This window comes from Coffea arabica, chromosome 8e (genome assembly GCF_036785885.1).
Source record: "Coffea arabica cultivar ET-39 chromosome 8e, Coffea Arabica ET-39 HiFi, whole genome shotgun sequence".
Classification (NCBI taxonomy): Eukaryota; Viridiplantae; Streptophyta; class Magnoliopsida; order Gentianales; family Rubiaceae; genus Coffea; species Coffea arabica.
The window spans coordinates 24,925,457-24,938,891 of NC_092324.1; the positions used below are offsets into that span (position 1 = coordinate 24,925,457).

Sequence of the window (13,435 nt, forward strand, 5' to 3'; positions counted from 1 at the left end):
TTAATTTGGTGATAAGAAGATATGAATTTGGTTGGTCAAACAACCCTTAGATGGTTGCCAAGTGTCGCCTCAAGATTAAAACTCAAAATTTTTTTCTTTTTCCCCTCTTTCCTTGGTCAACATTTTCGGCCACTTAAGGGTTAATTTAAGGGCTAATTAGCTCAATTAGATACAAGGAGATTAAGGTAATAAGGTGGTGGTCAAGTGGTATATTCAATTGGTAACGAACGGTACACATCGGTTCAACCCGTTTTTCCTTATTTCGCACGTACTAGGGTTTTAACTTATGATTCACTCACTTATTATTATCACTTCTAATCACACCTTTTATCTCATCTAAAACTCACTCTTAACCACCAAATTAATACACAGTCTATACCGATTAATCACACTACCAAAATACACAAAAATCCTAATTTACGCTAACTAGGAACCTAAAGGAAAAACCCTTGATTCTGTGATTGATTGCAACTATTAAGGGACTGAATGAGTAGTAAAGCTATTATACAGTAATGGATTCCAAATAAAAGGGAATTTTAAGAAAAAATATGAAGGATTTTACAAGTTCTTACAAAACCTATGCGCATGAGGTTGCCGATTCAACGTTTGTGGGAATGAAGGATGATATCAACAAATTGATGTCCCTAGTCATCTATAAGGGTGGGTGCAACCATCCTATTGTTTCCATTTGGGGCATGGGAGGTTCTGGGAAGACTACAATTGCAAGGAGAATTTACAATGATGGCAAAATTCGGCATTATTTCGATGCTTTTGCTTGGGTTTGTATATCTCAACAATGCCAAATTAGAAAAAATCTGGAGGAAATTTTACAGCATATTTTTACTGATGCAAAAAGCAAGGAAGAAATGAAGTCCATGGCGGACGGGGAATTGGTGGAGGAGTTGTACAAGCAGCAAAAGGAGAAGAAATGCTTGGTTGTTCTAGATGACGTGTGGAATAGAATTGATTGGGATTGCCTGAAACGAGCCTTCCTAACAATGGAATCATATAGTAAGATTTTACTTACAACTCGCAACAAGAAAGTAGCAGAAGTTGGAACCATTCACAAAATGAATTACCTGGATGAACATGAAGCCTGGGAGCTACTTCAAAAGCGGGCATTAAAATTCAACAACGAGAATTTTCGAGGTTAGTCTTCTTTGGTGTATCTCTCACAATGTTTTTAGTAACTTTTTAGAAAGGAACAAATAAACGTCTTTCAATGTGATTAGGAAAGATAACCTTGAGCAGAATTCCTTTCAAAAATGGTGGTGATGTTAATACTTCATTTCATTGTTTGGAACTTCATCTGTCCAAGAATTTTTAGCATTAGCTTCATTTTTTGTTAATTTTGACAATTATGGTATATTGGCATGAGATAATGGCAAATTAATTGATCAAAACAAAAGCCTAAATATTTGGAAACCCAATTATTCGTAGCAGTTAGTCAAATTAAAAGCAACAAACATGATACACTGCAGTTTTGCAGGTTCTAGCATTGAAGTTGAAAGGGAGAAATTGGGAAGGGAAATGGTTCGCAAGTGTGGCTACCTCCCCTTAGCAATCTCTATACTGTTAGGGTGGTTATATAAATTTAACCTTAGGTGAAAACCATCACCTATTAAACCCAAAATCTATATGGCGATTATTAAGAAATAAATTAATAGTAAAATAGCGGAAACGTATCTGGATTCAGATCGACAAACTGATATTTGAATTTTCAAAGATATTGGGGTGGCCTTCCAGGTCAACAGGTATTTGCCAAATCTTAAGAGAACCCTTTAGTATCTCTCTAGTATCTTTTCTGATGATGGGGTATCATAGAAGAACTATTTTTGTGGTACTAAAAATAAGACAAATAGAATGATACCTGTGACCCGGGGACCATAACCCTATTTATAGGTAACATTCCTGTTACCCTTTGAAACCCTATTTCAGCCCATCATAGAAATAGAAACCCTTAAATCTCTACACATTAAAGGCTCACATCCTATTAGATACATTAAATCCAAACCATAGTTGATCATTTTAATTAGATTTAACCTTATTTGACAGTTTGCATTATATAATTATTCACATATAAATCCAATGTTGGATTAAGGATCCAACAATCTCCTACTTGGACTATATGTGTAACCTTATAATTATATTTTATAATTAACTGTATGAGCTCAACTTTACTGTCATTACCACAATGTATCTGTAACTAATTCGGTTCATCAATCATACCAATATAGGATCAAAGCGGCCTTTGTTACAATTTCGTAATTCGACCCATCAATGGTCACATATATTGATATAATTAAATAATATGAATCATGATGTGAATGTGTAGCATGAAAATTTCATGTAATGTGATCATAACATGCCTATTTTCAATTGGTCCATCTTAAATTTTCATGCCATCAAACCATACCAAGGTCAGAGTGTAAAATAAATCCAAACTTTATTTATGCATAAAATATTCTTAAATCATCAACAACCGAAAAGTATCATAAGAGCATCGAAAATAACAAACTCCCACTAAAACTGTACATCGTTTAATAACATGACACCCATATGAGCAGGATGCTCATGAAATATTTTGGGTGGCAATCCCTTAGTAAACGGATCCGCAACCATGGAGTTTGTCCCGATATGCTCTATCGATAACTGTCCACTCTGTACTCTTTCTTTAACAGTCAGAAACTTGATATCTATGTGTTTAGATTTTGTCGAGCTCCTGTTATTATTAGTATATAGGACTGCTGACTTCTTGTCACAAAATAATTTGAGTGGTCTTTCAATACTATTCACTACACGTAAGCCTGTGACGAAATTTTACAGCCAAATTCGTTGATTGGATGTCTCATAACAAGTTATAAATTCTACAGCCAAAGTAGAAGATACTATAAGGGACTATTTAGCACTCTTCCAAGATATGGCACCTCTAGCCAACAAATAGATATAGCTTGACGTTGATTTCATAGTATCTTGGCATCCAGCATAATCGGAATCAGTATACCCAATGATCTCTAATTCATCTGACTTCCGATACGTGAGCATGTAATCTTTTATTTTCTGTAAATACCATAAGACCCGTTTGGTTGCTTTCCAATGATCTAATCCAAAATTGCTTAAATATCTACCCAACATTCCAATAATGTAAGCAATATCCGGACGCGTATATACTTGAACATATATTAGACTCCCTACTGCTGACGCATAAGGAATCTTTTGCATGTCATTTTCCTCAAAAGTATTATTAGGACACTGGTTAAAACTAAATTTGTCTCCTTTAGCCACGGGGGTGTCACCCGATTTACAATTTTGCATGCCATACCTTTTAAGAACTTTTTCGATATAACTCTTTTGTGATAGTTCTAAAATACCCCGAGAGCGATCCCGGTGTATCTGTATACCTGACACAAAAGATGCATCACGAAGATTTTTCATCTCAAAATTCTTAGTTAGAAATTTCTTGATTTCATGCAATAGACCCATATCATTACTCGCAAGCAATATGTCATCAACGTACAATACCAAAAAAATATACTTACTCCCACAGAACTTATGGTATATGTAATCATCTACTAAATTCATTTCAAAATCAAACGAGATGATCATTTGATGAAATTTAAAATACCATTGTCGAGACGTTTGTTTGAATCCATAGATGAATTTTTTAAGTTTGTAAACCATACTCTTTGGATCTCCTGATACAAAGTTTTCTGATTGCACCATATAAATCGTTTCATCAATGTTACCATTGAGAAACGATGTCTTTACATCCATCTGATAGAACTCAAGATCAAAATGCGCTACTAATGCCATGATAATTGTAAAAGAGTCATTTGAAGAGACCGGAGAGAAGGTTTCTTTATAGTCGATACCTTCTTTTTGTGTAAATCTCTTGGCGACAAGACGAGTTTTATATCTTTCCATATTGCCTTTCGAATCTCTTTTGATTTTAAATATCCATTTACAACCAATGGGTTTCGTTCCTTCTGGCAATGGGACAAGATCTCAAATATCATTGTCCTTCATGGATTTAATCTTCTCATTCATGGCATCGATCCACTTTTGAGAATTTGAAATTTTCATGGCTTGGCGGAAGTTGATTGAATCATCTTCCATCAATGCAGAGTTATCCTCATGTTTTTGGGAAAAACTAATGTAATCATCTGGCACTGCACTGCTCCTTTCTCTAGTGGATCTTTTTAATGGCACTAGTTCTTGGAGAGAAAGAGTTTGTTCTTCTATAACAGTTTATTTTTCGACATTATTTTGATTTGTCATGTCATGATCAAGTTCAAAAATAGGATCCTGAATAAGATCAATGACACCTGTGGGAATATTAATATACTTCTCTTTAAAGACAATGTCCCTTATTGTATTTTCTCCCTCAAACTCAACATCCTCAAAGAATCGGGCATTTCCTGTCTCAAAAATTGATTAGTTGTGGGATCATAAAACTTGTAACCTCTGAATCTTTCAGAATATTCAATAAAATAACAACTAATTATTTTTCAGTCTAGTTTCTTTTCATTTGGCCTGTAAAGCCTTGCCTCAACTGGACACCCCCAAACATGCAAATGCTTTAAACTGGACTTTTTCTTTGTCCAAAACTCATAAAGGATTTTGATAGTTAGTTTAGTTGAAACTCTGTTAAGGATATATGTTGCAGTCTTAATTGCATCTCCCTAGAGTGACTCTGGTAAGGTAGAATGACATATCATACTCCTTACCATGTCTTTAAGCGTTTTATTTCGTCTTTCACCTACACCATTCATAATGGGTGAACCTGGCATAGTGTATTGTGGGACGATACCGCATTCCTCTAGGTATTTAGCAAATGGTCCTGAACGTTGTTCACCTGAACCGTCATATCTACCATAGTACTCACCACCACGATCAGATCTGACGCTTTTAATTCTTTTGTTGAGTTGATTCTCAACTTCAGCCTTAAAATTTTTGAACACGTCCAATGACTGTGACTTTTCTGAAATGAGATATATGTAACCATATATTAAAAAATCGTCTATGAACGTTATAAAATATTGTTAACCATTCCAAACAGATGTAAGAAATGGTCCACAGATATCTGTATGTATAAGTTCTAAGACGTTTGAGGTCCTATTGGCTTCAAATCTCCTTTTATTGGTTTGTTTCCCCTTTGTACAGTTAATACAATCATCAAAATCTGTGAAATTTAAGGAGTCAAGAATTTCATTTGACACAAGTCTTTCTATTCTCCGTTTGGAGATATGTCCCAATCTCTTGTGTCATAATGCAGTTGAATCTCATTGGTTAATTTTCTTTTTACTCCTCTAGTACTCAAATACAGAGATTCATTAAATGAGACAATCGTATCAATTAAATATAGATTATCATAGTGCATTAAAGAACCAGAACCAATGAATTTTGAATCATGAAACAATTCAAAATTTTCATTTCCAAATGAACAAAAATAATCAAATTTGTCCAAAATAGAAATGGAGATTAAATTCCGTCGAAAAGACGGTACAATAAATATCTCATTAAGATCCAAAGAAAATTCAATTTTTAACAATAATCTAAAAACTCAAATTGTCTCAACTTAAACTGTTTTGTCATCGCCCACGTAGATATATTTTTCATTATCATTAGGCTTTCGGCAATTTAGGCAACCCTGCATAGACACACTGATGTGAGTTGTTGCACCAGAATCTAACCACTATGTGTGTTTAAGTACCGAAGTTAAATTAACCTCAGAACAAACCAAATTAAGAAGCATACATTTCTTAACACGCCAAGCGTGATAGTTGGTGCAATGCTTCCTTTTATGTCCTTCAGTTTCGCAGAAGAAACAACTATTCTTTCCCTGATCATCTGATTTCTTTTGTTGTTTCTTTTGTGATGCTGTACCTGCAGCTCCTTTTTCCTTTTTTCTCTTAAATCCCTTACTTTTATTATTAGTGGTTGACACTAGATGGACACTTTCTATCTGATTTTACTTCAACATTTTCTCTTCCTCTACACAGTGTGAGATGAGTTCATTTAGAGACCAAGTCTCTTTTTGATAGTTGTAACTCACCTTCAACTGACTAAATTGTGTAGAACGAGATATTAAAATCAAATGTACTAGTAACTCTTCAGAGAGTGTCAATTTAAGTGCGTTTAATTTTGAAGCAAAATGAGACATTTTCATAATGTACTATTTGATATTACTTTTGCCACTAAATTTCATTGAAACTAGACGTGTCAAGAGCGTAGTAATTTCAGTCTTTTCGTTCTTGACAAACCTTTTTTCAATGTTCTGAAAGAACTCTTTAGCGGTTACTGTCGTTTCTGACATTGATCCTCTGAATGTTTCTGGAACGGTATTTTTAATGATCATCAGACACAAGCGATTTGATCTCTCCCACCTTTCATTAGTTTTCTTTTCATCAGAGGTACTCTAATCTGTAAGAGGTGTGGGAGAATCATCGCTTAACGCAAGGTCGAGATCTATTACTCCAAATACTATCAAAAGATGTTTTTTCCAAGATTTGAAATTTGTGCCATTCATATAGGAGTATTATTGATGTTGGAAGTAATATTTGTAAGATCATTTGCAACTGAACAGAAAACATAATATAATTAAACAAGCTCACATAAACCAAAACAATAATAAATTTAAATAAAGGTAACCCCATCTCAAGATACCGATGTTCCATTAATATTTTGTTTTTGGACAAAAATATTAACTTCTAAATGATATCTTGGTGCAGTAATAAATACTGATAATAATATGTCAAAAAATAAATTTTCCTTTGGGCCAATTTATAAATCACATCTAAAAAATACAAATAATTATCACGTATTTATTACCACAAGTTTACATGTAATTTTATTAAATATTAACCTTCCTTTGGGCTGATCAATATTTATAAAATTACAAATACCCATCTAGTTATATCTTAAAATAAACTAATTTTCATAATAGAGGTCACTTTGATGGCATATTATTTCAATTAATTTATTCTAAAATATATATATTCATACTAATATTCAAATTTAAAATTATACAAATTAAACAAAAATTTTGATCAAAGTCAACTCTGGTCAACTCTGGTCAACTCTGGTCAAAACATGGTCAAACCAGTCAAATCTAGTCAAACCAGTCAATTGGATCAAGACTTATTGGACTAAAAGTCCATATTCATAATTTGACCCAAATTTATCACACAAACCCAAAATTTTCTTGAAGTCCATAATGTCTTATAAAACTATATATTTAGTGGGCCTAACATATGGACTTTATAGGATTTAAATATGATATTTAACTTTATTAGGTTTCACTTAAATTAAAGAAACCCTAATTTTCTTAACATATTGAGATATGCATATTTATTTTTGAACATGAAAACAAGTCATAAAAGCTATATAAACAAGTTGCTTAATATGGAATCCACGGTAAACCACATAATCCATAGGTCCTCATGTAATCATAAATGGTCCCCTTACTGTAAACATTCATTGGGTTTGTTTGGAAAGCATAATTGGTTGGTTATTTCACAATTTAGGAAATTAGCGTTTGGACTGTGTAAGATATTTCCTATGCATTTATCCGACATTGGATTCCTATGAGGTGCAGCCTTTTGCACTAAAGTCATGCAAACACTTCAAAAGGCTGACGTGGCAACTCAAATTTTCAAAGGCCTGCAATAAAGTAACCGTTGGCTGAGGAGTAAAGCCTTTACTCCTCAATACAGCACAAAGGCTTCACGTGCTCCTCTGTTCTTGTCTCTATTCACCATTTTCATCTACCTCCCACCGCCAACTCAGCTGTAATCTAAACCAGCGTGCAAAGACGTCCGGTAAACAACTAGTTTAGCTCCTAAATTGAATCTCAGCAGCGCATTTCACCCTGCCGCAGTTCAGACTTCCAACACCCCAGCAGAATTTGGTGCTCCGAGGCCATTCCACTTTCTCCCAATCTACAGCGGCAGGTACAATTCCCTCGATTTACCATCAGCTACAATTTACATTCCATAAACCTGCGTTGATCTCTCTTTCTAGTTCTCCACAGCTTCATCAGCTGATTATCTCCCTTCCACACCTGATTTTGTGTTGGGTGTGTGTGATCAGTAGAGTTTTTATATGCTAGATTAAAATCTACTTAGGATTAATTGAGCACGAATATGAATGGAATGGTGGAATAAAGCTGGTCTGGCATTCCAAATTGGGAGGTTATGAGCATTAAAACTGGATTAACTGGATATAAAATGCAAGCAGGGAGATTTTTCGTCTTTGGGGCTTTTTTCTTATCATGGAAACAAAAAATTTAATTGGGGAAAATAAAATTTGTCCTGAATTCAGTAGGACAATAAGAATGTTAGAAGTTAATTTTGCTTTGAAATATGTCAGTTTGACGTAGGATATAAATTATTGTTCTTCATCACCCTTAAAAACAAAAGGAAATGAAGTAAAATATATTCTATGACGTAAATTAATGTTGCACAGAAATTGTTTAATAAAGTTTTACAAAAAATACAAGTTATTTTCACTGCTTAGTTGCATTGGCCTTTGGCAATCAGTTTACTTTTTTCCATGGTTTCTTTTGCTTTCTTTCGATTGAAGAAGGTTTGCCTCATAACGCACAAGGATTGGACAACTGTGACAGGAAACATAAAAGCAAAATATATTGGTGGGCTGCAAAATTTGGTAAGTAATTAAACTTAATGTTTAAGCGTCTGGATGCCCAAGGCAATAATATGAAAAATATAACTAATAATGAGCCAACTAAACTTGGATTAATACTTTGAAGTTAGCAACAAGTTACTTGTCCTTTCCATCATGTTTATTATTGAATAATAAACTCATAATTTATGCTCATATAAGTTGTTTAATGGGATGCTACTTCATAAGTCATAACTCAGACACTATGGCAAGGAAAAGAAAAAATGGTTTTGAAGAAGAATTAAAATTTACATATACTTGACAACAAAGGTTACATGAGTGGCCCAGAGAAAAGAATTTTTAGATTGAGTCTGACCCAAAAGAAAAGAAAAAGAAAAAAAAAGAAGATGATTGCACCTTTTCAAACAAGAAATTGTATCAGATTACTAAGCGCAGGTGCTGTCTTTATTTGCAACGCAACCTATCATTAGTTTAAGCATTTTTTGGTTCATTGTCAGCAGTACTTGTAACTTTTTAGAGTCTTTGGTTTCTTGGTCATAGTAATGATTGATTGAGCAGAAATCATGAAGGAAAATCTGAAGAATATATCAATCTTTTAATACAACCTTGATAGCGAATACATCTTTTAATGGAAATTATTTAACCACAAGATTTAAGTGGTTCACAGCCAATTCAGTGTCAATTGTGAAAAAGTATGCCTTGCGGACGTTGGAGATACTAATGATGATGGTGATATGGCCAGTTGCACCAACATTAGTCGTCTACTAGGAAGTAGAAACTGCCATGTAGACAGCCGGATTATATATGCCATGCAGCTCATGTGGAAGGTTGTGATAATAAAGTTTACCTTTTTGTCAGTGTCTTGTTGGGTGGAAACGTAGTCCTTTCCTTATGAATGCATCTCCTATCTAATATAATAATCACAGATATTAAGATGGATAGCCATCTTTATAAGGTGCTTACCACAGCCTACACAGTTCATGAATAGATGCTTGAATTAACTTTTGGTTCTGTTTTAAGTCTCATTTGTTGAGGTCGGATACATGTCAATGTGCTGAATTATTATCTTGTTGTTAGGAGTTAAAATCCTGTATTACTGTGCGCTGGTAATTTCCACAGTTAACAGACGCGTTGTTTATTTTGATTCACACTGGAATTTGAAAGCTAACATGCTGGGATTGTTTGGATGCAAACTCCCATGTGCTGTTTGGATGCATATTTTTTGCAATGACTTAATAATTTTACTGTCCAGCTGCTGCCATTTCTAATGTTTTGAGGTTGTTCTCTCTTCGGTTATGACCGCTGAGAAGACGAAGAAGCCTTCTTGCGATTGTATGTCCTTCTACGCTGTCTATCTGTATTAGAAAGTAATTTTCGCAGCATATTAATTGATTAAGAATACTTATTGTTCGAATTTTCAAGCCTCACCTGTTAGCTGTACGTCCGATTGCTCTACCCGTTCGTCAACTGCATCCAACAACTACATCGACTGCCTTTCCATCTACGTTGAGGCAAGTGCCTTCGTTGAGTTCCTTCTTCACTTGTTTTTGCTCTTACTATTCATTGTCCAGATCTGTTTCCAAACCACTTTAACTCAATTTTTGCTATCTCCGTCCAGTGCTAACTATTTTTTCCCCTCAAACTTAGCAAATGGCTTCTAGGATTCAATGGAACGATGCAATGGACGAAGCTTTCCTCACAGCCTACTTTAGTTTTAGGGAAAATAACGTTTGGGACAACAAGAAGTTGCTAGAGACAAACTACGACATGTTGGCAGGTCATTTGGCGAGCAATGGCATAATGATTGTCACTGACCAGCAATTGCAGACCAGATTCTATCACATCAAGAAGAAATGGGACCTGTTCTGTAATCTGCGTGAGATATCATCAAAATCAGAGACCGGGGTTGGGTGGAGTGAGGACAGCTGTTGCTTCACTGCTGATGATGAACATTGGGCCAACTTGGAGCAGGTATGATGTAACGACCCCACCTCCCCCTAAGGCGTACCAAAGGCTGACACTTGTCGCCACCACCACCTTTCTTTTTTTCTCTTTCTTTCCTTGTCATTTTAGCCACTAATTTCGGTCAGCCTTAGCTGTAATGAAGAAGATATTTTGCTCAAGTTCAATAAGTTTGTTGGGTAAGAAAAATGGTGGTCAAGTGGTGCGTTCAAACGGTAGTGCGCGGGACCCGCCGGTTCGCGCCGTTTTTCTTAAAAAACACACGTACTAAGGTTTTTACTTCCCATTCACTAACCTTATATCATTGCTACTAGTCACATATTATTGCTCACTTAAAAGTCACTTTTAATTACCAAATTTGATCCTTGCTCCGTACCGAAAAATCATCCAGCGAGAAATCGCGAAAACCCTAATTTGCTCCAATCTTGAAAATGAATAGTAAAACCCTACTTTCTAGGTTCATTTGCACTTATTGTGGAGTACTTGAGTAGGAGGATCATATTAAATGAATAATTTCCAAATAAAAGGAATTTTAAGGAAAAGGTGATAAATTTTACAATTCCATAGAATCAAATTAGGGTTTTGAGTCAAATAAGGTTTTAAATCAAACCCAAAGAAATAACTTTAATATCTTCCCTGAAACAAAATAATGTTTTAAAATAAAATGAACTAAAGAAACCGTAAAACAATAGCATCTTAAAAGTTGGGGTGTCACATATGAACTTGTCGCTTCCCTCCTTTCTATTAATGGATTTTCGGAGTACTTCAGATTTGAAAGGTGACTTCAGATTCCCCATTGAACTAAAATTTGACGTACAATCTTGTTTAATTTCCACTTGTTATTCTCACTTATGTTTAATCCTTGAAGTCTTTTCATCCTTGATTTTCTGGTGACTTCAGATTTGGTGCTGACTCCACTTGTTATTCTGTCTTATTTTTAATCCTCGAAGTCTTTTGATGAGTTAATCTTCTAGCTCAGTCATTACATCCTTATTAGATTGAATGATGAAAAGAACCTATCATTTGGTGTATATGTACATATTCAATTCTGAATAGAACCAACTTTGGGTTATAAAGGGTTATAATGGGAGGTCCCTGAGTAAACAGGGCCTTCTCAACAAAGGAAAGGAAAGAATACTGTCCAAGATTCTCGTCTTCAAATGGAAGAATGCAGACTCTGTTTTGGATCCTGGATTTAGCTAACGACAAAGTTACTTGAATTAGCATTTTCCTTGTTAAAAAAACTCGAATATTAAGATTTTTCCTAGTACACTATCAATTCCTATGTGCTGACTTCATATTTACATTTCACCAGACTAATGCCTCGTACTTTGATTTCAAAAAAGAGAATTCATGCTACTGGTACGATCGGTTGACACCACTTCTGCTTCGAAGACATGCCACAGGCAGCCGTGCCCAGTCTGCAAGCAAGGTAGTTCCATCGGAACCGCCTCACCGTGAAAGGTCCAACTCTGCTACTAAAAGCTGGAAGGGAAAAGGTAAAGCCTCTAGCTCGAGGGTTCCTACTCCGGTGAACATACCAGTCGAAGGGGATGACGATGACGTCTACTATGTTCCCCTAGTTCCTGGTGCAGTTGGAGGAAAACGGTCAGCCTCAAGCCTAGGAACCAGCGGTGAATAGGAGGGGACCAGAGGGTCAAAATCGACTCGGTCATCTACTAGTCTTGAGGATGCTATAAGCAAGATTGGAAATTACTCTGATTTCGTTCTTGAGGACAGACGGAGTAGGATGGAGTCCAAGTCCCTCTACAACATAATGCAGTGCCAGGATGTGATCACCTCAATGGACATTCCGGACATGTGGAGAATACATGCTAACTGTCACTATGCCGATTCTAGCAAAGAGGGTGAAAGGATTATTTTTCTTAGGGCTTCTGCAGCAAATCGCTACGGCTACATCCTTAAGTTGATGAAGGAGAAAAGCTTGGCTTAAGATCACTTTGTGTGGCATGCCAATTGTGGAATTTTTCTACTATTAAAGTACATTGAGGATGACTGTACTTCTAGAACGTGATTGTTTGTGGATTACCTGTCCATTTTTTATTGTTGTTAACTGGTTCCCAACATTTATATGTAATTTGTTTCTTCGTGATTGTGCATTCACACTTGCATGTCCTTGATGCTTATTTCATTAACTTATCCTGAAGCATATTAAGCGTCTTAGACAGTTTTTCGCATATAATCCAAGCCTGTGCATTATAATAGTTTACATTTGCCAGTTTCTCGTGCTCTGGATTTGTGGATTGATACATATATTACGATACGGTTGTCTTGACATATGATTGCTAGGGGCCAGCTTTGTGTTTAGCCATTTAATCACTGTCCTTCGGATCAGGTTGCAATGAGTGTTAATGACATCGTAACTTCTGGAGCAATTCCTTCATTTTTCCTTGATCATTTTGCTTCTAGCCATCTTCACATTGATCTTGCTGAAAAAGTATGTTATTTATGTCTACCAGGTGATATTTTTTGGTTCTTACAGTTGAAGTGCCTTAGTGTGAAACTGATTTGTCCAATTTTTTGCAGGTTCTAAAGGGTATGTTTGGAGTACTTAGGCCAACTCTGATTGCAGTCCATTAGGAGAGAGGTATTCCTCTGTAGTCTGGGGCTCTGAGATGTTTTTTAAATTTGTCAATGATTAGTTAATGCCAAGCAATTCATCATTCCTTTTCTCCTTGTGTTTTGTCCTGGGAATAATTGAAAATGGCTCTCAATTATAAGTTGTGATCTTCTGATAGGATTTAACTTGCTTGGCTTCGATCAACGTCATATTGCAGTTGTGTTGTTTAATGCTTTAATGTTTGCAGGA

The 13,435-nt window shown here is 35.4% G+C and overlaps 2 protein-coding genes across 3 annotated transcripts; both read left to right on the forward strand.

The window, feature by feature from the left end:
- Window positions 1-548: 548 nt before the first annotated feature.
- LOC113704659 (putative disease resistance protein At1g50180) lies at window positions 549-1,154 on the forward strand. The gene has a single exon (XM_027226542.1). The coding sequence runs from the start codon at window positions 549-551 to the stop codon at window positions 1,152-1,154; it is 606 nt and encodes a 201-aa protein (XP_027082343.1).
- A 6,502-nt stretch (window positions 1,155-7,656) lies between these two features.
- On the forward strand, window positions 7,657-12,719 carry LOC140013037 (uncharacterized). 2 transcript variants are annotated; one of them, XM_072062008.1, is made up of 5 exons: window positions 7,657-7,952; window positions 8,584-8,667; window positions 9,896-9,975; window positions 10,066-10,614; window positions 11,921-12,719. In XM_072062008.1, exons 4-5 carry the CDS (start codon window positions 10,294-10,296, stop codon window positions 12,245-12,247), a joined length of 648 nt encoding a protein of 215 aa, XP_071918109.1. In that variant the 5' UTR covers window positions 7,657-7,952; window positions 8,584-8,667; window positions 9,896-9,975; window positions 10,066-10,293; the 3' UTR covers window positions 12,248-12,719. The 2 variants fall into 2 exon arrangements, with proteins under 2 accessions (XP_071918109.1, XP_071918108.1); XM_072062007.1 differs by lacking the exon at window positions 8,584-8,667.
- The last annotated feature ends 716 nt before the right edge of the window (window positions 12,720-13,435 follow it).